We start from the raw sequence: 26995 nt of genomic DNA, 5'->3' as shown, positions 1-26995 counted from the left end.
AATTTTAAAGATCTTTCGATGGTCATCCTCTGTTGATCTTTTACATTTGCTTCCTTCCTCTCAACATATTCTATGGTATTTTTGAAACATATAACAGCTTATTAAACCCCAGGCATTACAGTATTGTAGTTAGGAATCCACATTTTAGGGTCCAATGGCTCCCACTTCAAATCTAACTCTGCCACGCACTAAGTACGTGGCCTTGGAAAACTACTCAGTTTCCAAGGAACTGTATTAAATTTCATCCTGTGTAAAATAGAGAAAATCTTATTTTGTAGATTAAATAATGTATTATAATAAATGATTATAACTGTATTGAGGAAAACACAATAGAAGAAATAGTCTTCAAGGATATAGTTGAAGACATTGACTATTTGCCCCAGGTAACATATTTCTTTGGAAAAGTTACTGAACTATTTCAAGTTATTTGGAAAACCATGCTGAAATCTTACTAAGATTTTTCACATGTATTATTGCTCAAAGATCTCACTTATTTTGTGTGACGCCCCCCTAAAATGGCTAATACCTTGAGGGGCTCTTGAATTTGGTGATACTCCTCTTAACAGGCACACACACCTGTTCCCTGTCATTTTTCAAGTTAATAGAGCTGAGCTGTGATATTGGATCTCACCAGCAGTGGCCGCTATGTGACATTGCCCTAAAGTGTTAAAATATTTCACAACAGAAGCTTTCTAAATGAGCAAATGCCCACGGAATCAATTTCATAAATTGAAAATAGATATACCGTGTTTATTTGGAGAGATGCCTTGCTGTAGAGTTCACGCCACATTACACCAGAGAGGAGAAGATCTGGGAATACTTAACAACCCAAATGGTGGTATCGAGGACTCAGAGGAAGACATTCCTCCCCAAAGAGCACAGTGACATGTCTCCTCTCAGGTGTGAAATCAGCAGCATACAAGTTATAATCTGGGTTTGTAATCAGCTAGAAGGTTCCCTTGGAGGGAGTAATCATATTCCTTTAAACCTACTCTGAGGCAAACAATTTCTCTTAAATGTGCCGTGTGCTGCGTGCAAAGTAGAGTAACTTCACTGACACTAAAGGAAAACCCTCAGAATCAAGGCAAGTGATCTTAGGGGGACAGAAATATTAGGAAGCCAGTAAAAGAGCAGAAAACATAAAAAATGCCTTGGAATATTATCAATCAGAGAAAGAACTCATTTGGCCCAGCCAAATAAACAGGCATGGTGAGATGTCAGGAACATCGATTTGGAATCAGTTGTGTACCACACCATGATTGCTGTGTTTCTTCAAGCAGGGCCATTCACTGTGTTAAGACTCAGTTTCCTCTTCTTTAAAGTGGGAATCATGATGCTTACTTAACAAGGTTATCCTGAGAATCAAATTATAAGATACCTGAAGTGTCCAGAAGACACAGCACAATACCATGTGTTGCAGATGTTATCAGCACCAAACCCATATTCCCTTTGAAACCAGCATTCCCTGTAGAAGATGATGGCTTCCTACCGAGAGCATCCTGCCTGTGGCTTCTCAGCCCAGGCGCGTGGGGCAGGCTGAAAGTGCCAGGGAGTTAACACTTCCAGGAAGAGCCCTTAGCCAATCATGCAGAAAACTTAGCTCAAAATACCCATTTCCTTACTCCTTGGGTGGGACAACTGTGAGGCTTGTCCCACACTGTCTCTGGGTTTGAGCCCCACTTCTCCCTGCAGTGACCTGCTCGTTAATGGGCCCTATCCTGGCTTCTCTTGCTTTCTCTGTTTCACTTTCCTACTTCCTGATGGGAGCTGCCTGGAATTCCCTCCAAAACAAACCACTGGCACTCAGAGTCTTATCTGAGGATAGAATCCAGGCTAAACATTATATTTCACAAGTAAACAGGCTTCATAATTTGGGCAGTTGGGCTTACAATAAAATGTTCAATTCACAAGCCAAGCTTTATCTACCAGCTTCCTCCTAATCTCCTCTCTTCCACTCCACAGCCACTGCCTCAGAGGAGGTGCTCTTTAACTGATCAATTGATTGATTGACTTTTGCCTGCATTCTTAGTCTCTAACTGATCCCTATACTTTCAGCAAATTTATCATCTAACCCCTCACCCACTTACTGCCCAAGTTATTATCCTGAAGTACAATCTAGTAAGGCCATCCCCTTGTTTTTGCTTTTCTAAGACAGCGATGGTCCCCAATGCTTCCATGATTACATTTTAAATTTTATAACATAACATGGATGTAAAAATCCCCAAAATCTGGCTCCAGCCAAACTTTCAGCCTCAATGCCAGTGATTGCTGGATGCAGCCAATGTTCAGCCCATGAAGAGCAAGCAGTGTCTTCCCAAAAGTCCTTTCGCCTGTCACCTTTCTAGGTGTTTGAGGGTATTTGTGATCTACCTGTCTGAGGAACCTGGCTCCTCTTCAAGGTCTGGCTCAGGTCCCCACCCCCATGAGGTCTTCAACTCCCTGGGGCAAGTTAACTGGTTCTCTCCTCTGGGTTCCCAACAGTAACATCTGCATGCACGGACTCATTTATTCATTCAACAAGCATTTTTCTTGTCATAGTCTATTGTACCAATCACGTGTTAAGTCACGGGGGAAACCATGCTGAATGAACACAGAAATAACTCCTGACTCACATGAAGACTACAGTTGGAAAAGGGAAAGACATTATCAGGTAATCATCTAAAAGTTTGTTACAAACTGTCATGAGAGTTTATTCTACAGGATGCTGACACACCCTGGGGTTGGGGAGCCACTCAGAAGAAATGGGAGCTTGAACTGAGAGTGAAGTAAGAATTAACCAGTTGAAGGAGGTGGGACATACATTCCAGGCCCGGGAATAATAAGTGGTAGGAGGGAAACCAATATTCTTTTTGAGGAATAGAGGGCCAGACATTAGAGCAGAGAGGCCAAGGGGGAAATGGATGGAAAAGATGCACTGAAACCCTTCATTGTGTCATGTATCTCTGTAGGTTGTGTCCATCTCCGCCTCATGTTCCAAGAATGAGTTCCTTAAAGGTAGGGGCCAAGAGTTGTATCTAGCCCAGCATTCAGTGCAAAGCAAATACAGAAAATTGATGTACCCATTTTACAGAGGTGGAAGCCTGAGGCTTGAAAGACTGAATTATCCAAGATCCCAAGGCCGGTTGTTGCTGCACAGTTACTAGAATATAGACCTAGCACTTCTCAACTGTGTCTTTCTCTAAACTGCTGCAAGGCAACCCCCTCATCTTTTTTTCCTAAGAAGTCTTAACTGTTTCTCAGAGCTCTCTTTCAAAGGGCTTGATAACAAAATACAAAAAAGTCTGTTACTGTTGGGTGTGTGTGTGTGTGTGTGTGCGCGTGTGTGACTGTGTTGCCTGTGTTGGGGAGGGAGTGTATTGTTGATATGATTTTGGGGATAGGCGGTCAAAACAAGAACAAGATCCTTTTCTGGTACAGGATTCTTTTTTGGAGTCTCTTTAATGGTTCCAAATAGTGCAAATGGTGAAAATTAGCCATCATGAAATGCTCCTGGCGGTGCTGGGTGAAGAGCATCTGCTATAACCCTGGAGGTCCCAAGTACAAAGACTGGGTCTGGACGCTTCAGAGAAGTGAGCGGGATTTCTAGTTTCCCGTATCCTAAACCTCTCCATCCTTCTGGCCATGGCCAGTGACTTGAGAAACAGCCCGGTATCCCCTCTGTCCCCTCTGCCCTCGCAGATCCATGAGAGGAGGCAACCTTGGGGCGGGGAGGCATCCTCCAGGCCTAAACGTGCATCTCTGTCCATTTCAAGGCGCTCAGCCTGCGCCGTATATAACGAAGTATATGGGCCCAAGGACGGGGATATGGCGTTCTCTCTGCGTGTTTTATTCACGAGTTTTGGGCATACCTTGACTCTGGATCTAAGATCAAGAGCCTGATTTGAAACTGGCTGAGAAACTGGAGTTGAGGCTTCACTCTGGCAGGGAAAGGCGGTGGGGAGCGAGGTGGAGTGGGGTGGGGGCGCAGCTCTTGGGAGGATTACGGCGGAGGCTGTGGACCGCGGCGCGGCTCGCAGAGGCTGCAGCCATTGCACCGCGGAGCATCCCACATTCAACAGGAGGAGCCCGCGGGAGAGGAGCCCCGAGCCCCACGCGCCACAGCCACTGCAGCCCGTGCGCCCCGCGCCCCCGCGCGCCATGGCCAAGGAAGGCGTGGAGAAGGCAGAGGAGACGGAGCAAATGATCGAGAAGGAGGCAGGCAAGGAGCCCGCGGAGGGCGGCGGCGGCGGCTCTCACCGCCTCGGGGACGCCCAGGAGATGCGGGCCGTGGTGCTGGCCGGCTTCGGGGGACTCAACAAGCTGCGGGTCACCCGGAAGGCCATGCCTGAGCCGCAGGACGGCGAGCTCAAGATCCGCGTCAAAGCCTGGTTCAGTATCCGCGCTTTTCTCCCTTTCTCTTTGCGTGCATGGAGCTCCTCGGGAGCGGGAGCGGGTGGCAGAGCCTCGGTGGGGACGACGCTGCCCTGGGAAGAGCCTCCGTGGGCGTCCCCACTCCGCGTCCTCACCCGAGTCTCACCCCGCGGCCCCTGGCCGGCTGATGGTGGGGAGATGTCTAGAGGTGGCCCTCGCCCTTCCCAAGCTGGATGTAGGGGTGACCGGAGGAGACTGTGCGCTCCCGGGAGGGGAAAGGTGGATGGTGGCGCCCCTCGCTCAGGGTCTCGAAGATTGCGCTGCGGGAGCTCTCCGTGGGGTAGGACAGCTGAGCTGCCAGGAGAGGGGGTTTGATGATAACATAGCTAAAAAATTAACAATCGTCGGCTAACCGTGTATCAGCCATCGTATTTTGTTTTTTGGTGGTTTTTTTTTTTTTTTTTTTTTTTTTTTTTTTTTTTTTTTTTTTTTTTTTTAGTTTTATGTGTGCGATCTTATTTAATACTTCCTGGGACGCAGTGAGTTAGGTACCATCATTGTTCCCCGTTACAGGTGAGGCAGCGAGGGCTCAGAGAGTGATTTGCCCCAGATCATTCAGCCGCCACTAAGTGGCATGGCCAGGATTTGTTACTGCATCTTTTTCTTAACATCTAGTTATTGTCCTGGTGGGGCTGGGGACAGGGTGCAGGGCTGGGGAAATGCGTCCTGACTCCTCAGGGCTGCACCCTCCCCTCCTTTTGGTCTGATATGGAAAAAGGAACTGGGATTTAGGGGATACCCAGCATCTAAGCCCTGCAAATCATGAGGCCGAAGCTACTACTTAACCCTCCCACTTCCCCACTAGCATCTTCTGTGTTTCTCTAAAGAGGAAAACCAAACAAACAAACTGCTCATCTTCTCCAAACTGCTGCTCCCATCTCAGAAGGAGCTCAGCCACGCAAGTACCCTTCTACTTCCCACTCCCGCTGGGATTCCTCCTGTAGTGTAGAAGCCTCTCTTGCACTGTCACTATATGGTCATCTCCCCAGAGTTCTGGGGAGGGAGGGTTCGCCTCCAGGGTTGACGGGACCGACACTTGGAGATGTCTATGCAGCGGCACCGTGGGAAGCTTTCAGGGGGAACTTGCTGTGAACACAGAGAGATGGGTGCATCCCTTCCCATCGCTGTGTTTGAAATCCCCCAATAGATGCTGCTCCCTAAAGCAGCAGCCAGGTTCAGATTAGACGCCAGAACTCAGAATCTGAAACTGCCTAGAGGCAAGATAAATGCAAAGGAGCTTCCCCACCCCTTGACCACTTTAAGAGCTGGCTCAGCTTTCATTCGCCAGGCTGGGAGGCAGCTGGAGGGAGGGAGGCACTGGTCTCTGGCTCACTCCTCATCGGAGGGGCGGGTCATGTTTGACTCTGAACATGGACGGGGTCTCTCTCTGGGAAACTCAGGTCAGGGCAAGAGGCTATGGCAAACTGGGGGATCCTATCCAGTTCTGTTTTGTTAACTCTTGCTGAACCAAGCTGACTGATCCCCAGAGGCTGAGCTTTACCTCCGCCCAGCTCACCAATAAATTCCCAATGTCTGCCTCGGAGCTTGGTACCCAGGACGTCCTGAGTAAGTTACTGCTGAATGACTACATCATTGTGGAACGAAGAGATGGAGGAAAGGTGCCTGGAGGGGGATGGTTGAGTCATTCTTTTTCCTCACCTGCTGGTGGAAGAACATCTGCCTAGTAAAATTTAAACTGTGTATCAATAATTCCCCATCCTCGACCACTAATCAGAAATATTATATGTTTTTATTATGTGTGTGTATGTTGTGTAATTTATGACCCTCCCTTCAAACTGACGACTGGGTTCTCAGACTCTTTGTCAGAGTGTATATTCAGAGAGTGAAAATGTTGAAGCTACTTTTTATAAGAAAAGAGACCCATCTGCAGGGCACATAAGTCTGGGTTCTCCAGCTTTTTTTTTTTTTTTTTAAGTAGTCCTTTTCATTCTTTTTTAAGAATTGTAGTTGATTTACAGTGTTGTGCTGATTTCTGCTGTACAGCAACGTGACCCAATCATACATACATACATATATATATATGCGTGTGTGTGTGTATACATTCTTTTTTTTATATCATCTCCCATCATGGTCTATCCTGGGAGGCTGGTCCAGCCTTTTGCTTACTGCATAAATGCTGAGAGGACCTGAGGCATTGTGAAATAATAAATGTCAGGATGAAAGCCTGGAGATTGATTTTCAAAGCCAGACAAGACACACAAGCCTGTTCTTCACTGGAGCTGTACACACACACACACACACACACACACACACACACACACACAGTGGAATCATTGTGGATCCCCCACCCCAGCTGTTCAGAAAGCCAACCAGCCATTGTGGGGGGGGGTGGATTTGGAAAACAATATTGCAAAGGGCCCAGAGTGATTTTCACTTCCCCACGCTGGAAGTGGAGTTAATCGGTTTTGCAGGTGGGGACTGGAATCGGTTTATGAAGGTTGCCTGCTGGGCCTTTCCTCCTCCACTGGGCTAGGATTGGCTGGCCAACGATGCCATTGATTGTACGTCCAACCTTGGGAGCCCAGATGAGTCATGCTGAAGTTTTATGAATCAGCTGATGGCCTCCTGGATGAAGGTTCCCCTTTTATGTGTCTCTCTCTCAATCTCTCTCTCTCTCTCTTTTTTTGTTCTCTATTTTTAATGGAAATATTTTATCGTCAAATAGGATAGGCCTTTTGCTAGAGAATAAAGCATACTACATCTGAACTAGTATTATTCAGACCTACAGTGAGGGTCCAAGCTTGTTACTGTATGAATTTTCTGAAAATGGAAGAGAAGAGGCAGCAAAAAAAAAAAAAATCCATATTTTATTCATTTATGCCTCTATTTATAGTCCAATGAGACAGGTTATGTGGTAGAGTAAGTTGAGGCTTGGAGATGTTGAGTGGTTTGTTTAAAACCTCACCCAGACAGAACTTGAATCCTGGGTTGTCTCTCTTTAAAGTCCTGCTGTTTGCCTTGTATTCAATTTTGTCTCCCTCTGCGAAAAGGCCACAAGAGATGTGATTTACCTCTGTGGACCTTTGGCGTGTAAGCTTGCTTTCTTTCCTTTCTTTAGTGAATGTGGCTCCTTTGATCTGTCTATGTCTGGCTGAAGAAAACATTCTCTGGCTCTTCCCCCAGTAACATGGCTTTCCCCCCAAAGTGGAGGTTTGATGGTCAAACACAGCTTAGAAGGAACCACTGTGGGCAGCGTGGGGTGGGAGCGAGAGGCCAGTCTAGTTTCCTGTCTAAACTGTTATGAGAACATCAGCTTTGATGGGGAACCCATTTCATCAACTGTTCGTCAAACAGTTTAGACAGCAAGCCATTTAAGGGGCAGAGCAGAAAACGTACATGGTCTTTGGAGACACTGGATCTGTGTGACCTTGGGGAAACTGTCTCTTAACTTCTCCAAAGTTTTTCATGTCTCAACTGCAAAATGGAGATCATTAGATGAATGTCATGGTGTTGAGAGGACCGGATGCAAGAAAAGCGACGGGCCCAGTGTCGGCACTAAGTAAACAGTAGTTGTGACTGTTCTCGTAGCTGTGCCTCGATGACCTATTTCCTGGTGACTGGATGCCCTGGAGGCCATCATTTAAATCACGAATGTAGTGGAGGCAATATCCCATCACATCTGCCTAGTAATGCAGAGCGAGACCTTCCTAGACATATGCTCCACCTCAGCCACTTGCCAACTGGCTATCTCAGGTCTGATCCCCTGGAGGCAGAGTCTGAAGCACGGATGCTTTTTGAAGTGGTTGATGGAGGGGGTGCTTTCAGGTGAATGGGAGCAAGAAAGCAGCCTAGGGCAGGTGAGGGAGCCAAGAAGAGTTGGGTCTCTGCTGGACCCCAGCAGGAGTTCTGGAGTATGAGTTGAATCACAGAGTCCACCTGACCTGGTAGTGATGGGGGGAGCCTTCTGTGTCCCCGCACCCCTGACGCCCTGTCATCAGTGGCTTATGGGCTCCGAGCTGCTCCCTGAGTGGGGGCGGGAAACCTGTCAAGCGGAGGCAGTTTTGGTGCTGAGGGCAGTTCTCCACCAAAGAGGGGGCGCGACTGCTCTGAGCTCTGAGCTGCCAGCTCTCTTCTCAGGTGGTGGATGGGTGCACAGCCCAGTAAAAGGGATCTGAGTGAGACACAAACAGTGCCCTTCATGCTAACTGACCTTGAACGTGCCACTTACTCCTCTTCAGCTTCCTGGTCTATAAAATGGAGATAATGATAGCATCTCCCTTCATAGGGCTGGAAGGGGGTTTAAATGAGATACACAGTCCATCAGGACCTTGGCAGTGATGCCTGGCACAGTGCAAGTGGTCCATGAATGCTGGATATTATTATTTAAACTATTATTCTTGATTTCCATAGATAACCCTGAGAATTTATCATTCAGACCGGAACTCTTGAAGAGTGAAAAGGGCACTATTAATAATTATTCTGGGACAGCAGGGACAAACTGGAACTGCTCTATGCAAGCTAGGGTTTGTGGTCCCCCTGCCAGCTGATAGGGGTCAGACCTGTGCCTATGTTGCCAGCAGTCTTGTCATGGGGGAGCTTCTCTTGGACAAGAATGGGTAGGATTTGAGGCTGAGGGTCTCCAGATTGGCACTAGGAACGTATTTAAGTGGCCATTAACTAGCCTGTCTGTTTTGTGGCTCAAATTGGCTTGTGGTGGAAAGGCACTAATGGATGGGGGACGTTTACTTTCCCAGACTGATTTATAGCAAGAGGCTGCATGAGACTGCTGGAATGAGACCAACTGGATGAAAAATAGTTCCAGCCAGTCAGGGCTCCATTGGCTGATCTGCCAATGGGCTGAGGGCAGGCCACGCTAGAGGAAAGCCAGCAGGTTGGTAGGATCCTAATGTATCACAAGCGTAAAGCGCACTGGAGCTGGGCGGGGGGGACTCAGGTCTACTGGGCGCTTGCTGTCAGCCAGCAAGGAGTTACAAGCCTGCTACATGCTCTTCATTTTCTCCTAATGGCAACTCAGCAAGATCGGTGGTCCTATCTCCACTTTAAAGATGAGGAAACTGACATTCAGAGACAGGTGAAGAGCACACACTGCTAAGTGGAAGAATAGGGTCAAAATCCAAGTCTGCCTTCCTCCTAGACTCTTGATGTGGGGGAGTCAGATTGTCAGAGAGACACAGGGCCAAAGGCACCATGGTGGGGGGGGCAGAGAGACAGTAAAAGACTGAGACAGAGAGGCACAAAGACTGGACTCAGAAATACAGAGGAAGAACCGTGAATGCATTTGATGGATTTGAAGTACAGCTGATGAGACTCAAAACCGCATGGTGCCATCTTGCCCCCTCCCCTGCCAAAATGGCCATCGTGTTTCCGAACGGCATCCACTTTCCCTCCATTTCTGAAGTACAGGATGCTTTGGGGATCCACCTAGGACAACGCTGCCATGCCTGTTGACCCGCAATACCCATGCTGATTAAACACAATCTCCGCTCAAACCCTGAGTTCCTTCCTCTGCCCCTTTTGCCTCCAGTGGTCTATTGCTGCATCGGCAACTTGAGCGCAGAATGTTCCCAAACAAGGCCGCATTAAAGTGTCCCTGACAAGGCCAATTCAATGAGATATGACCAGTATGATCTTCCCTGGGTTTACTCAAATAAACAAATGGGGCAGATGAGGTCAAGTGACACAGATGTTTGCAAAACCGAGAAATTGCTTGGAAGGTCTCTAATGCCTGAGATAGGAGCCACTCTGGCACAGAGACTAGAATAAAGTGTTCTGGATCACTCTGTGTTGGATGGGGCTATGAGGACGTGACAGGGAAGGATGACTCTGCTGAGTCACATTGAGCCCTACTGGTGATAGAAGCATGGAGATGCTGCTTCAGGGGACTTTCTGATGCATCGAAGTGTGCATTTTCCCATCAACTGTGTCTTCCCCAGGGAGGGTTGGTGATGGTGAGAGTGTCTATCCTTGATGCAATAATGGAACGGATTTCTTGTCTCCCCAGCAATTGCGGGAAGAAAGGAAGCTCAGAATCAGTGATGCATCTATTTCATAGGAAAAGGAAGCATACGGCATCTTACAGAATAGCTGGCATATAGGTTCCCATAAACAGCAGTCTGATCTTAGTTAGACAGACGCCAATGGCAGGTGGCCCAGGATGGGCAAAGGGAGTGATGACCAATATTCGAGCTCACCCTCTTCTCCATGTGCAGCATCTTTGCAACAATAAATCCTATCATCCTCGTTGTTTTTCATCTGACCCTCACAACGCATGAAGTTATCATCCTTACTTTTGAAGAGAGGAAAAAAGGGGACTGAGAGACAAAGTGGCAAGAGTGAGAAGCTACAACAGATCTGAGTGCAGACCCCTAACCCTGCCTCACTGTGGCTGTGTGATCTTAAGCAAATAGCACTTTCAACTTGCCTGTATCCTCACCTTGGTAATAACACCCACTTGGGGGTATTGTTATGAAGACTGGCTGAGAGTCTGTCAACATCCTGACTGCTCTTGGCACATAGTGGGTGCTCAAGAAATGTTATTTTCCTCCCTCAGTTGCATGGGCTGTAAAAGACAGAACCAGAGCTTGAACCCACCCTCTGGTTCCTGGGCTGGTAATCTCCCATCAAACTATGCTGGCAGCAGGATGCTGGCTTTTGAGTCTTATTCCCAGGATTGGGAATGGACAGGACTGATGTTCTGCCCCCTCACACCAGCTCTGTGCACACCTATCCAGGGCAGACCCAGGGATTTTTTTTTTTTTTTTTTTTGGTAGTTGGGTGTGCAGAACAGCCCAGCCTTTGGAGTTTGGTTCGCATGTGTTCAAAGGAAGCACAGTCCCATGACATTTGGGAAAATCATTGACATTCATTGTTGACAGCAAAGTTCACCCAGACATGGGGCATAGCACCCGGGTGACCCCAAGTTCCTGCCACCTCATATTCTTCCTTGGGATCTTTTTTGGCATCGTGGCATTTGTCATAGAAGAAAAAGTTTAATTAGACACAAGAAGAGACTTCCTAGGAAAGGGCAGCGGGCGTGTAATCTCAAATTAGTTTGATTCCTCTGCGTGTGATCTTACACAGAACATTGGCTGGAGCCATGATATTAAGATGAATAAATTAGTGTCTGAAGGCCCAAGAGATAAAATAGATGCTCCAGTGAAAGGGGCTGTTTCATCATTGAACGTGCTATTTTCTGGATGAGCATATGCAGTGGGCTCCTGTCCTCGGTCCCCTTCTGTTGATGATCTGACCCTCAGCCAAGGGTCAAGGGTCTTCCCCAGCACTGTGCTGGAGCCGGGAACATACCAACCAGTGCTTTTCCAAACTGAACCCCCTTGACAGGTTAAAGCACTGGGTCCTCTTACTCCTGACTTTCCAAATGCTTGTAGTCCCCAGAGCCCAGGGCAGGATGTCTCTGTTCTATGAGAAGAAGGATAATGATTCATTTCTTGGCCTGGCACTGACGAAACACCCAAACTGGAGGGCAATCAGGATGCTTTTTTGGTTCTGAAAGAGTTAACCATTGAGGTGAAACAGACTTGGATTCAAGTCCTGGATCTGATCGTGTTAGCAACCTATAACCTTGGGGAAATGACTTAATCTTTTGAAACCTCAGTTTGCTTATCTGTAATATGGGGATAATTATAGTCCCCATGGGGTAATTGTTCGGGTGTTAGGATAAGAAGAGAGATCATGTCTAAAGTATCCAGCAATGATGTTGGCACATTTCATATCTGTTGAATGAATGAAGTCCTTGTCATATAGTATATGCTTAATATATATTAATGGTGGGGAGAAGATGCAAAAAAACAAAACCCTTAGAAAGTCCTTCCACATTTCATGGTTTTCTGAATGGAGACCCTAGAAGAGGGGGACTTTTAGGCTCCCCTCTTTCCTTCTTTCATCTTTTACCTTCTCATAGGTTAGATTCATATGATTCATAGGACTTGGCTACTGCAATGAGTTGCCTTCTTGACACTGGGAAAGATGGTGGCCTTTCGCCCCAGGTGGCTTCTGTGAGTTTAGCAAGCCCCCGTGCCAAGGTTTTTTTCTCTCAATTTTCATATATCCAGGAAGGAATGTGATTGGCTCTTCACGCCCCTGGATCTCTCTCACTCTCTCTGGCCCAAGATGAGGTGCTGTGATTGGTCACATTTGCATCTTATGCCCTCCTACCCTGACATAGAAGAACGGAGCATCATGACTGACAGCCCCACCAGGAACACATGACATCAGTGTGTGGTGTGTGTTTGTGTGTGGGCGGGTTGATACTCTAAATGGGATGGAGGGCAGTTACCAGACAATGCAGGTAAGAGAAACATTGGATGGATCAAAAGGGAAGCCATCATGGCAGATAGGAGACTCTTCTTCACCCAGAAAAACTGAAGAATCAGAGAGGGGGCTGGAGAAGGCAGCTCTGTATCTGATTTTGAAAGCTTACACTTCTCAACACAGAGTTACTAAATCATATTAAATAACCTATATAATTGCCGCTTTGAAGCCCATCACTCTATAAAGAGGGGTCCAAGGTGTCCACGATTGTGGTAACCTTGCACGTTCCAGACATGGTCCCCATTTCCACTTGACTGAGGCACACCACGCCTGGTGCTTGGTTAAGGGTAGGCACTCTGGTGGTGACAGAGTGAATCTATAGCTGACTTTCCCCCAAAGTGTTAGGTGTGTATTTCTGCACACGTGGCCATGTCACTTGGAAATCTGACTTTCCTGATACTAACAGTGGCCTATCCAAGCCAGCGTGCCTTCAGGCCCCTCTGTCATCTCATCTCTTTGGCAAGAGCCCTGCATCTCTCCAGCAGGCAGCTCTTTGAGTGAAGAATGGCAAGAATTCCAAAGGGGCTATGTTTTTGGAGCGTTTTGCTTCTCTTTGACACGGTCTGTTCCCTTGAAACCTGAAGATCACTTTTTTTTTTTTTTTCCTTTTTAGGGCCACACCCGCAGCATGTGGAAGTTTCAAGGCTAGGGGTTGAAATGGAGCTGCAGCTGGTGACCTGCATCGCAGCCACAGCAACGCCAGATCCTTAACCCACTGAATGTGGGGCCAGGGATCAAACCCACGTCCTCATGGACACGAATCAGATGTGTTACCCCTGAGCCACAATGGGACTTCCCAAAGATCACTTCTTGAATCCTCTAAATTTTCTACTTTCTAAAGGCTTGGAGACATGGGCTGCTGATGTTTCAAGATACTCTGTCATTTCCTCTTTATGGACATCCGGCTCCATGGAGACTCAGGCTCTTGGAGAGAACTCAGCGTGGGCTTCTGAGGATGGTTATCCCAAGAGCACTTAACTCAAGTGTTCCTGCGATGCTTCTACCCCTGGGAACCCCAGGCCCCGCCAGCCTGGATGTTCAAACAACACTTCACTAACCTAAATGCGCTTGGGTAATCACTGTGCAAGACATACCTACATCAAATCATTATGTTGTACACTTTATAAATTAATAGAGTATGGCAGTTACAGCTCAATTAAATTGGAAAATAAATGAATATTCCACATTATTGAAAAAAATCAACCTCTTAAAACCAGCAGTGAGTTGAGGACTGTTCCTACCTTCCTTTGTAGGTATGGGGATCCCCCCACCTTCAGTACTTTCCAGAGAGTTGCAAGGGCTTCTTAGGGGGTGTTGGCTGGTGCTCAGAAACACTGTTCTGCTGCTCCCATTGATTCTGGCCCTCTCCTGTTGCCCTGTTCTTCTCTTCCCCATACACTGAAGCCACTCAGGGTGTTTTATTTTCTCTCCATCACAGGTGAAGCCTGACCCTCTGCTGAGACTGCACTCTGCCCCCACTCCCCACCACTTCCAACGACATAGGTTATAAATCAGAATATGCCACCTCCTGTATTCTGTGCTCCTGCTGCTTGGAGCTGATAATGACACTCTTGTTGTTAACTACTTATCACCATTATTTTCACCATGACCTTTATTGAGTGCTTTCTGTGTGCCACAGACCCTGTGTTAAGTGTTTTAGAGCAATTTCTAGGGTACCCAACATTTTCCAAATGAAGGAACAGGATCAAAAGAGTAGGAGAACATGCTTGAGATCATACAACTAATCAGACAAAGAGAGCTGGGAACTGAGCCAGGTTTTCTTTCATTCCAAGGCCTCTCTCAGACATACTCCTCCATCTTAGAGACAAAAACTCCTAAAGGTGAAGAGCAATCTGAGTTGGAATCAATAGCTGCAGGCTTCTTCCTCCAGGCTTGTGTTCTTCCACTCTCATTTCCATTAGGGTGAGTTCTCCTCTTTCCCCCAGAAGGCTTATCTGCTTTTCATGCAAATAGATCCATAGTGGGGCAACTCCGCTGGCTCAGACAGTCTAAATTCTACAGTAAACTCTAAAGAAGCTTTCAAACTGCGTTCTACATATCCCCCTCCGCTTCCTCCCAGTGCTTCTTTAAAGTAACTATCCATCAAGAAACAGACTTAAAAAAAAAAAAAAAAAATCCCTGCCTAAGGTCAGAAAGAATTCCCTTTCATTTATCTATGCTACACCTTGTTCAATCAGCTAATGGGGAGATATTAAACCCACTGTTCCTATGATGGGTCTGAATGATTTTGTAATTGGAGTCTCTTTATGCTCCAGCTAAACTCACTAAAAACCGTTCAGACTGGGGACCTTGTAATAAACTCTGACTCAATGTTTTTGCAGCCAGAACCCGGGATGCCTAAAGCAGCTAAAAACGTGCGCCCCTCCCCCAATAGTTCTTCCAGGTCTTCCTGCTTTCAGGTCCTGGAGACCCTTTCTGAGGACCTCAGAGGAGCCAGTCCATGCCCCCGGGGCTGCTCCTGCATAGGAAATAAATACCAAAGGCACCAAGCACCGTCCCACCCACTTGGAATCGATGCCTCTGTCCTCAACCCACAGCCCTTGTTCGAGACTCGACTTTTTCCCTTTGCTCTTTTTCAGCATTCTTCTTTCCTTTTCCTATTCTTTTTCCCCCCTTTTTGTATCCTAGATTTAGCTGGGACAATTCACTCTTGAATAGAAGCCCAATTTTCAATGTAATTGAAAAGCACTGTCAAATTCTATTGCGTCCTTGAGAAAACGCCAAAGCTGGATCCATCTGTGCTATGAAGAAAAACTTCTCCAAGAATTTCTCTTCCAATTTACATCCTCCTCTGTCCAGTCTCTCTCCCTGTGCTCTTTAAACTCTCCCAGCCTCTCGAACCTCGCCCCTGCCAGCTCACCTCTCTCTTTGCTCACCTTTCACATCAATTCTTTTATCTTCCACGATAAATACTTGCTCTTCCCAAAGCACCTCAGTCAAGCAGGTCTTTGATTCCTCAGTTTCCCCTTTACGACACAGCAAGGCTGCCAACCAATAATTCCCTTTAGCGGAAGGAAAGGAAAGAGCTTGCATCCCTCCTAGATATTTTTCTCCTTACATCGTCAGTGGAGAAATCATTGTTGGCCAGACTCAGATATGCCCTGGGCTAAGCAGTGAACAGGAAAAGATGGATTTTAGGACAAAGTCTCTACCTTGGAATTGTTCACAGTCTGTGGGGAAGACAGCAGGGTAGTGATGCTGCTACTGCCTCTTTCTTAGGTTAGTTACTTTTTTAGAAAATGAAGTATGGTTGATTTACAATGTCTTGGTAGTTTCCAGGGTACAGCAGAGTTATTCAGTGATACATATAGATGCATATTCCTTTTCATATTCTTTTCCATTATGGTTTATTACAGGATATTGACCTAGAGTTCCCTGTACTCTGTGGTAGGACCTTGTTGTTTATTTCTTTCGTATGTTGTAGTGTCTACCTGCTAACCTCAAACGCCTACCTTATCCCTCCCCACTTCTTCCCCTTTGACAACCACAAGTTGCTTTTCTATATCTGTGAGTCGGCTTCTGTTTTGTAAGTATGTTCACTTGTGGCATATTTCAGATTCCACATATAAGTGATATACGGTATTTGTCCTTTTCTTTCTGATTTACTTCACTTAGTATGATCATGTCTAGGTCCACCCATGCTGCTGCAAATGGCATCATTTCACTCTTTTTTATGGCCGACTAATATTCCATTTGTGTGTGTGTGTGTGTGTGTGTGTGTGTGTCTGTGTCTGTGTCTGTGTGTGTGTGTAAATATATATACCACATCTTTATCTGTCCCTCTGCTGATGGACATTTAGATGGCTTCCGTGTCTTGGTTATCATGAATAGTGTTGTTATGAACAATGGGGTGCATGTATCTTTTCAAATTAGAGTTTTCATCATTTCTGGATATATGCCCAGGAGTGGAATTGGTAATTCACATGGTTACTCTATTCTAAGTTTTTTAAGAAACCTCCATACTGTTCTCCACAGTGGCTGCACCAACTTACATTCCCCCTGACAGTGTACGAGGGTCCCCTTCCCTCTACACCCCCCCCCGACATTTCTTATTTGTGGACTTCCTAATGATGGCCATTCTCACTGGGGTGAGGTGGTACCTCACTGTAGTTTTGATTGGCATATCTCTAATAAAGACTAGTTAAATTTAAACGGTCATTAAGTAAAATTGAAAGTTCGGTTCCTCAGCCACACTTGTGACATCTCAAACGTTCAGTAACCACGCATGGCTAGTGGCTGCCATCACTGCAGAAGGTTCTGCGGGGCACTGTTGCTCTAGCCTTGACTCTTTTCCTGTTGAAACATCTGTTTTGTGAAATATTGGTGGGGAGGTTGTCAGCAGCAATGACTTAGGAGATAAACTGTCATGATATAGCAAAAATGGACTGTTTCTCTATGCGAACCCATTCTCTTTGGGGCGCCAATGAGCAGTCAAGCAGTAAGCACGTTGCACTGTCTTGTAAGCCTTCTCCCCTCCGTGGAGAGGCAGGATGAGGTTGAAGATGCTGGGAGAACGGGAGCAAAGGGCACAGCCCTTCCTAAGTGACACTCTGCTGTGGAAGCCTCCATAACTCCCGAAGATGAGTTGGTAACTGCCCTCCCTGAGCTAGTTGCGGCTTTGTCCCACTGCCCGTCGGGGAGCTGTCCTACGGTGCAGTCATCGGTTTCGTTCATCTCTGAGCGCCTGGGAAGCAGGGACGTCACTGTCGCTACTGTAACATTGGTACTGAGCCAAGCCCCGAATCATGGGAGGTCTGTTGAATTTAAATTAAATTAGACTGACAGGGAACCATACTCAACATCCTGTAATAACCTATAATGGGAAAGAATCTAAAAAAGACTATTACCGAAACTAAAACAACATTGCAAATCAACTGTCTTTCAATAAAAATTTTAAAAAGCAAAAAAGGAAATATGACTTTGTATTAAAATATACATGTAATTTAGGTTTTAATAAATTATGGATGAATTGCAAGAAAAAAACTAAATTAGATTGAATATACTGTATAACCTGTCACCACCAGGCACCTGTTTGAAGTCAGCATCTAACCTGGACCGTAGAGATGTTTACCTTTTCAGGAACCTGCTTGGGAATGAATACTTGCTGTATCCGCAGGAGATGCTGCGGGTAAAGAAATTTCTCCAGGTCCAGACATCCAAGGGGGAGGCTTGGCATTAACGAGAACTTGTTTTGGAGCCATTCATGCTTTTCTGTTTCTGTTGAAAACGGCTCTTGATATTTGGACATTCAGTGTATCTTCTTGGTCGTTTTGTTCTGTGCTTGAAACCTCTGTGTTCGGCATACTAATTTGGACGTATGATCAGAATGTATTTCCTCTCTCTGAAGAATAACAGACTTGTACAGCTATAGCTCAGGCTGGTATTGCCCGTCAGTTCATATGTTCTAGATAAAGGCATCTGGCCTGGGCAACAACAGCTTTATGTCTTTAACAGGTAAAGTGGGAGATTACAGAAAACATCAGCTGTGTTAGAGAACTTCATGTTTCATATCTAAAAATAATGGTGAGGAGTTTCTGTCGTGGCGCAGTGATTAACGAATCCGACTAGGAACCATGAGGTTGAGGGTTCGATCCCTGCCCTTGCTCAGTGGGTTGGGGATCCGGCGTTGCCGTGAGCTGTGGTGTAGGTTGCAGACATGGCTCGGATCCCGCGTTGCTGTGGCTCTGGTGTAGGCTGGTGGCTATGGCTCCAATTAGACCCCTAGCCTGGGAACCTCCATATGCCGCGGGAGCGGCCCAAGCAAAGGAAAAAAGACAAATAAATAAATAAATAAATAATAAATAAATAAAAATAAAAATAATGGTGAGACGAGGCAGGTGGGATCATGGGGAGACAGACACGGGGGGGGACTGGTATCAGTAGCCATGGCCGGGAGAAGGGATTTGGAGCATCTATAACACTTTTTTTAAAAAAAACTTCTTTGTATTTTATTTTCTCTGGAGATAGAGGGAAATGGTGTACTTATAATAAAAAGTTTTCTATTTTTTTTTTTGTTTGTTTATTAGTGGAAGAGTCAGATTTTAAACCAGGAAGTTCATTTTAGAATTTGGGCTCTTGGAGTTGCCACTGTGGCACAGGGAGTTAAGAATCCAACTGCAGTGACTGGGGTTGCTGCAGAGGCGTGGGTTAGACCCCTAGCCCAACGCAGTGGGTTGAAGGATCCCTCATTGCCACAGCTGTGGCATAGTTGGCAACTGCAGCTCAGATGCAACCCCTGGTCTGGGAACTTCCATATGCCATGGTTCAGCCATGAACATGTTTTTTTAAATAAAATAAAAAGAATTTGGGCTCTTAACACTATCCCATGCTCTGTTTTAGCATCACACGTGACAGTCTGTTTAGAAAATATGGTGGAGTTGGAGTCCCTGTCGTGGTTCAGTGGTTAACGAATCCGACTAGGAACCATGGGGTTGCGGGTTCGATCCCTGGCCTTGCTCAGTGGGTTGGGGATCCGGCGTTGCCATGAGCTGTGGTGTAGTTTGAAGGCGAGGCTCAGATCCTGCATTGCTGTGGCTTTGGCTAAGGCTGGTGGCTACAGCTCCGATTGGACCCCTACCCTGGGAACCTCCATATGCTGTGGGATCGGCCCTAGGAAAGGCAAAAAGACAAAAAAAAAAAAAAAAAGAAAGAAAGAAAGAAAGAAAGAAAGAAAAAAGAGAAAAGAAAAGAAAAAGAAAATATGGTGGAGTCGAAAAGTTTTGAGTTTAAAACTTCTATCCTGTCTCTTATGCTTATGTACCATTTCAAATTATTTATTTAGTCAATTTGAGTGTCAGTTTTTAGTTATTTATTCTTGGTTAACGGACTTGAAAAGGAGTCTGTTTACTAGTTGATGAAGATCTTAGCAGAAGCAAAATTATTTGTTCAGAGGTTACTCCTTCTTTTCTATAATGTTTTGTTTTATTGCATTTCTTTTCTTTTCTTTTCCTTATTCCCCTCCCCCCGCTTTTTTTTTTGGGAGGGGGGGGTTTACGGCCTCACCAGCCTATGGAAGATCTCAAGCGAGGCCAGAGATCTAACCCATATCCTCATGGATACTAGGCTGGTTCTTAACCCACTGAGCCCTGCATTTCTTCTTTAAATTGAAGTATAGCAGATCTACCATATTGTATAAGTTTCAGGTGTATAACAGAGTGATTCAGGGTTTTTTTTGTTTGTTTGTTTGTTTTTTTAGGGCCACACCCATGGCATATGGAAGTTCCCAGGCTAGGAGTCACCAAACAGAGCTGCCGCTGCCTGCCTACACCACAGCCGTGGCAATGTGGGATCTGAGCTGCATCTGCAAACTACACCACAGCTCACAGCAACACTGGATCCTTAACCCACTGAGCAAGGCCAGGGATCGAACCCAAGTCCTCATGGATACTAGTCGGATTCATTACTGCTGAGCCACAACAGGAACTCCCACAATTTTTAAAACTTATACTCCATTTAGAGTTATTACAGACTATTGGCTATACTCCCTGTGCTGTACAATATGCCCTTATAGCTTATTTATTTATGTGTAGTAGTTTGTACCTCTTAATTCTTCTCCCCCTTCCAGCCCCTCCCCTGACATATGTGGAGAACAAACTCTGATGGACCTAAGATGGTTTTTGTCTCTTGAGGTCCTCCAGGGCCGTTATGGCTATTCTCAAATGAGAGATGTCATCTGAGATTTGCACAAAAGTTATCCTTATTTTTTAAAAATTATTTTAAAGAAAATCTTATTATGGCTGCATCCATGGCATATGGAAGTTCCTGGGCCAGGGATTGAACCCAAGCCATAGCGGCAAGCTACGCCACAGCTGTGGCAATCCAGATCCTTTAGCCAACCTACTGCACTCAAACCCAAGCGGCTGCCGTCAGATTCTTAACCCACTGTGCTACAGTGGGAACTCTTAAGTTATCCTTGCTTTTAGGTGAAGAGTGTTTTTTCTTCCAGAGAAGTTTTGTATCAGTCTGTTTTCATAGTCCTGAGATCACAAAATGGGCGCTTAAACAAAGCCAAAAAGAAGAAAGGAAGGAAGGACGGAGGGAAGAAGGAAGGGGAAAAAAAGAACTGGGAGCAAGATTTTCTGAGGTCAGTGCCTGTGGCCCTAGACATTGTCAATTTATGGGCTGCAATGGAGAAACAAAAACAAACACTTCAGTTCTGGGGAAATAAGGGAATGACTCAAACACGTGTTTCTCAGGCCCAACTTGGGTTTGGAATTCACTGCTTTGATGAACACAGCCGCAGCCAGAGGAGAGAAGAATCAGGATGGACACACCTTCCAGGGTTGCTTCTACTCAGAGAAAAGCCTCATGTTAGGAGCCTTTGGCAGCAGCTGCCATGAATACTGGGTCACTGATACTTACCAAGCAGAGGGAGGTCCAGGTTCCCACGTGGAATTTAACTGTGTTCCCCCCAGCTGTTCCCCCAGCATCTTGTGGCCTTGGCCTTCCAGCAGATAGCCTGAGCTACTATTTTTCATGGATTTTCCCAAGGAGTTTATCAACCCTGCATGGATATTTCTCATAGCTGAAAACTGGCTATAAAACCTTGTAAAGGGCTCCCTTTTCCCCCTTTCCTCCAGCATTATTGAGATACGATTGACACATAATGTTATGTGAGTTTAAAGCGTACAAGTGTTGATTTGATACATTTATGAATTGCAAAATGATTACCAAGGTCCTATTAGCTGCCGCCTCCATCCTGTCACATAGTTAGCGCTTCTTTTTTTATAGTGAGAACATTTAAGATCAACTCCTGCATGTGTTGTGATGGCTCACCTGCCTTTACCATTCTCTTTTTTCCTTTATCTCTGTTTCATCTTGACGCTTTGATCTCTGCAAATCTCCCCTTTCTGTTTCCTCTCATCCTTTAGGTCCCAATTTAAACAGCTCATTCTCTTCTCTGCCTTCCCAGCATTGGCGATAAGAACTTCTAGTCTTTACTCCTCTGGGGCTGCTGTGCAAAGGACACCTCCATAAGCATTCACCTTCAGTGACCACTGCTCTGTGCCCGGAAGGGAATAGAATGCCATAAAGGAAGATCGCAATACCCCTCTTGTAGTGGATACTGGGGTACCCCACCCAGAACCCCCTTTGGGCCATTTCCTAGGCGCTCATTTCCCCAGCTTCCCCGACTGATGGCTGCTGGGGGACTCGTGGCTGCCTCCCTTCTGAGGAATTGCCCTCATTGAAAGGAAGCATCCTTGCCCAAGACAGAACCACTTCTCTGGGGTCAGCTCTCATCTAATGACCAGCGAATGCAACGGCTAAAAGGCCCATTCTCCTTGCCTTGCTTCGTTGCGACCTGAGGGACCATCCTAGCTCCAGAACTTTCCATGGATAAGTCAAGCCCTTCTTCCTACTACATCAGTGTTTCAACCTCTCCGTCTACCCAGTCCAGCTTCCCTCACTCCCTTCCAGGTGTTGTTCCCTGAAGTACCCCCATCAGCCCTCCTCTACCCAAATCTCAGGCTCAGAGTCTGCTTCCCAGGTTGCCTGGCCTGTGACACCTTCCTTATGTGATGGTGATGGCGGTGGTGACAGTGATAGCAGCTCACACCTCCTGAGCTTTTCTGGTATCCGAGGCACCGTGTTTAACATGCATTGTCACATACAATCCACACCAACACCCAAAAGGGTGAGGGTGTCACTAATCCATTTTTGAGATGAGAAAACCAAGGTTCAAGGACATGAGGCAACTCACTTGAGGAGGAGCCAGGAAGTGAAAGCTAAGGATTTAGATTTAGCTTTGCTTACGACAACAGAGGACCCTGGAGCAATTCTCTGGGAAACTTTTCTGGGGGTCAGTGTTTTGATTCCATGGTTATCTTGTCTGTTAACACATCCATGTGAGTTCTCGACTGCGTGAGTTCTCTGCCCAGACTTCTGTAAAACTGCCCTTTCCTAAATTTGGATATCTACTACTAAGTATCTGCTCGATAAACAGGAAGTCCTCAGGGTGACAGATGGGTCAAGAAGTCCCCTCTTTGTAAGTAGGAAAATAGGGTCTCTCAAAAAGAAAGCCTCTGGAGACAATGCTTGCCTCTGCCCCTTGGCTTTGTAAACCTTGATATGCCTGTTTCGTTCTCTGTAAACTGTGGGTAATGTCATTTACCTCTTAGCGCTAAGAGGTTGTTGTAAAAATTGGGGGGGAAGGATCAAAATGGCGGAGGCGTGGGACGTTGCGCTCACCTTCTCCCACAAACACATCAAAAAAATTAAACATCACACTTTTGAAACACTTAACACCACGCCTGAAACATAGTATATACCCCGTAAGTGTTATGTATTACAATTACTAGCCACCAGCCATTTCTTTTCTTCCCATCCCCCATCATCCAAGAACTGAGAATGGGGGTAACTGGAGATCTGCTAGCTTCTTGGGGGCCCCTCCTACCATCAAAAAGCCCCATATGAGGACACATCGCAGAAAGGGGCCACCTCACCCAGGATAGTCCAGTCTTCTTCAAGGGAACTGCTGATTTGAGGCTATTAGAGCAATTTTTCTCAATATTGATGTCATATGAGAATATGGGAGAAACGAACCCTCAGAGCTGGGGTCAAAATGTATGCATTTAGGATCCATCTCTCTATCTATCTATGAAACACCACTGTGATCCTTACATGCATCCAGAAAATGATTGTACTTGAGGCTCGGTCAGGCAGTACCCACGTGGTCATCAATCACTGCTACAGGGGGAAGGGGCATTGACTGCCATCACCCACAAAGAGGAAGGCTCACGGTCTTATTGAGTACTTATTAGACATGAATTCAAACTATCTCAGAGATGTGTAGGGAATCACAAGAGCTCATGGTTGAAGAAACTGAAAACACGTCAGCTGGCCCTCTGTCTTGAATTCCCTCCAGGACATCTTTTGCGATCTTCACAAACAACCTTAGCAGCCAGGAAGGTGACAGCGTATCCAATATTTTTATCAGTGAGTTGGACATAAAAGTCAATGGCATGATAACCACATTTTCAGAGGATACAGATCCAGGAGGAGGAAGAGCCAAGTGTTGGGATGAAAGAATCAGGATCCAAGAAAGAGCCAAAGTTGGAAGGATGCACCTAATCTAATAAGATCACATTTAACAAGAGAAAATGTAATTCTTTGGACTAGAATCAAAAAATTCAACTGCCCTAGAGGACAATGAGAGAGCTTTTCATTTTCTTATCTACTTAATAATCATCTATTAAGTTTTTACCTTGTCTCATTCCAAAAACAACTTGAAAGAGCTTAAAAAGAAATGATGCAGCATTTCTAAGTGTACTTCCCAGATGAACAGCAGCAGCAGCACCTGGAAACTTGTTATAAATGCACCTTCTTGCACTTCTCCCTAGACCTGCTGAGTCAGGAATGCAAAGATGGGGTCCAGCAACCTGATTTTTAACAAGTACCCCTGGAGATTCTGATGAACAATCAAATTTGAGATGCACTCTAACAGGGTTTAAGATTTTTCAAAATGAAAACTCCAGAACATTCAAAAAGTTCAGATGGAGTGTGAGGATAACATAGACAATGAATACCATAAGGCCCTGCAGTTTGGGGGAAAGGGTGCTACCAGTTTGGCCAAGAGCTTCCTAATAGCCAATGCAAAGAAAGAAACAAAATCAGTTGCTATACTGTGCTGGGCCTGTAAGATCCATACAACCAAGGTTCGTGCTGAGATTTGAGGAAAAAGTCCCTATCTTCATAAAGAAGTGAATGTATATCATAACAAATGATATGCTCAACAATAGCTTATCAGTAAGTAAAACTGTGGGTTTCTGAAGTTATGTCTTTTGGCCGTGTCTCTCTTAATTGAGCCAGTGATGGGTCAAGGTTTGGGATTTCTCTGAAGTGTGCGATCAAAACACAGTGAGGCTCTGCTGAGCTGCATCAGTAGAGCAGTCAGAGTCTGGAAGAGGAAGCTTTCCATATTATTCTGCATGTAACTGTCTGATGGATTCCTGTGGTCAGTGCTGAGGATACTGATGACCTGAGGGAGGAGCAAGATGGCGAGAGATCTGAAATCCTTCCCCATGAGCAACCCTGGCCTTCCTTTCACCTGGAGACCAAAATGGACTTTGTCCCTGACTACTTGTCCCTTCTTTGCTGAATCATTCTTTGGGTCCGTTTTACCTCCAATCAGAAAAATAACAAACCGGGATTTCCTGTTGTGCCTCAGTGGTAAGGAACCTGACTAGTATCCATGAAGATGCAGGTTCAATCTCTGGCCTCACTCAGTGGGTTAAGGATCTGGCGTTGCCATGAGCTATGGTGTAGGTTGCAGATGCAACTTGGATCTGGCGTTGCTGTGGCTGTGGTATAGGCTGGAAGCTGTAGCTCCAATTTGACCCCTAGCCTGGAAACTTCCACATCCTATGGGTGTGACCCTAAAAAGAAAATTAATAAACGATAGATGGGCTAATTCTTCTGTCATCCACGTGTCCTTGCAGAAATAATTTACGACTTCTTTTATATCATTACCATATCTAAGGGAAATTAACCAACCCCCAATCAGAGTTTTGAGGGCACAGCAGCCTACCATAGTTCATAGATAACAGGATGACAGTCTAGCGGTCAAACACTCGAGCTCTGAAGTCATGTGACAAGGGCTCATACCCCCGTTCTGGGACCTACAATAGGACCTTAGACAAAGTACTTTATCTTCTCTAGGCTGAACCTGACTCTTGCACAAAATGGAGATGAAAGTGGTCCATACCATAATGCCGAACCTGTAGCCTCATCATCAACATTTGTTGAATCTAGAGGAACCTAAATGAAGATAGCCAGACATCTCTTATGAGACGTCACAGGGTTGACATCCCTCACTTAATAGATAATATGAAGTCTAGAGGCCAAGGCTACCTTGCCTTCCTTCAGCTCCTAGGTAGAATCTGAGCCTCTCAAGTCAGTGTCCTTTAGCAAGACCGCCAAACATCTCTTCCTCTCTACCTGAACTTTGATTTTGATAGTATTTTAAGCAGAGCCCACACAATAAAGTACCATCAAACAAACAGAGTATGAGAGCTGGGGTGAGGGCCTGGGGGCGGGGAATGGTCTTTGAAGAGGCAGCCAAGGTCCCATCGCTCCCTGAAGACAGTGCAGGAACTGGAACCCACGACCTATGTCTGTTTCCTTCCCCATGTTCCTTTAGTCTTCTTGCCCCTGCGTCTTGAAATCAGATTTTAGTAACCGTGGCTTTACTTGCATTTCAGATTTCATGGTGTCATGGGATATACAATCATCAAGGAGCTTGAAGACAATGATGTAGGTCTCAGCTCCGCCATGTGCTAATTGTGTTGTTTTTGACAGGTCTGTTTTCTTACTTGGAATTCAGTCCACATCAATTTAATGGGAAACATAATATCTGTGCATCTTGCCTTTCTGGGATGGTTACAAGGTTGAACGAAATGTGTATGTAAGCACATTATACACTGCACTCTGCTATGCAAAGCGAAGAGTTATTTTTGAAAGAGCTGGTCTCCAAATTTCCCTGTTTCTCTTATCACCTCCCCCATCCTGTGTTTTTCGTGGTCCCTTCACATACCTTGGGCTTTAGGATGCTAATTCTCAGTAATAACCCTGTAAGCCTAAGCTTTGATGAAGAATTTAGCATGGGAGGGAACAAAACAGCCTTATTTTTATAATTATACCAGATTTTGAGAAACCTAGGATTACTCAAAAGACCACTGCCTCCAGCATTTTGCAGCACTATTATTTTTTCCAATGCTCTCAAATGTTCAAGATCCATATAAAAAGTAGGTAGGAGAAATATCTGACAATTATCCCTCTGTGGGCCTGAGTCATCAGGCACAGTCATTGCTACCTCAAAAAATTTCCAGGTGGAAATCAAATTATTTTAGTAAATACTTGAAACTGTAATTATGATGATGTATAACTTGATATGCCCCTCTTTTATCTTGATGTGGTGGGAAAAAAAGCATTTGACAGACCAAGGTGAAGTTCATGGCTCCACCATTCACTGTGTTCCCTTGGGCAAAGAACTTACGATCTTTAAACAATGTTAATGTTTTTGTTTGAAAAAAAAAGTGAGGTTGGTAATGTCTGTCCAATGGGTGATTTAGTGTTACTGATTATGGTTTTTTTTTTTTTTCATCTGTATTTTGGTCTCATGAGACAGAGACCACACCTGTAATGCAGACAAAGAACTCTGCTATAAAGATGTGTGTGAAGTGACAAAGGAAATCTTGGGTATTAGAGGGTGGGAGCAACATGAGGTCAGACCTCACCATGGGTAGAGACTGGA

The 26995-nt window shown here is 45.6% G+C and overlaps 1 protein-coding gene across 1 annotated transcript in view; it reads left to right on the top strand.

Moving 5' to 3' along the window:
* The first annotated feature begins 4020 nt into the window (after window positions 1-4020).
* The window catches only part of VAT1L (vesicle amine transport 1 like), a 160180-nt gene continuing 137205 nt past the window's right edge, over window positions 4021-26995 (top strand). The window contains exon 1 of the mRNA XM_047792222.1: window positions 4021-4367. Coding sequence (XP_047648178.1) covers window positions 4138-4367 — 230 coding nt within the window. The 5' untranslated portion in view covers window positions 4021-4137. The remainder of the gene's footprint in view (window positions 4368-26995) is intronic.

Source organism: Phacochoerus africanus, chromosome 8 (genome assembly GCF_016906955.1).
Source record: "Phacochoerus africanus isolate WHEZ1 chromosome 8, ROS_Pafr_v1, whole genome shotgun sequence".
Taxonomy (NCBI): Eukaryota; Metazoa; Chordata; class Mammalia; order Artiodactyla; family Suidae; genus Phacochoerus; species Phacochoerus africanus.
Note: the sequence above shows the minus strand (reverse complement) of the source record. Positions and strands in the feature narration are given on the sequence as shown.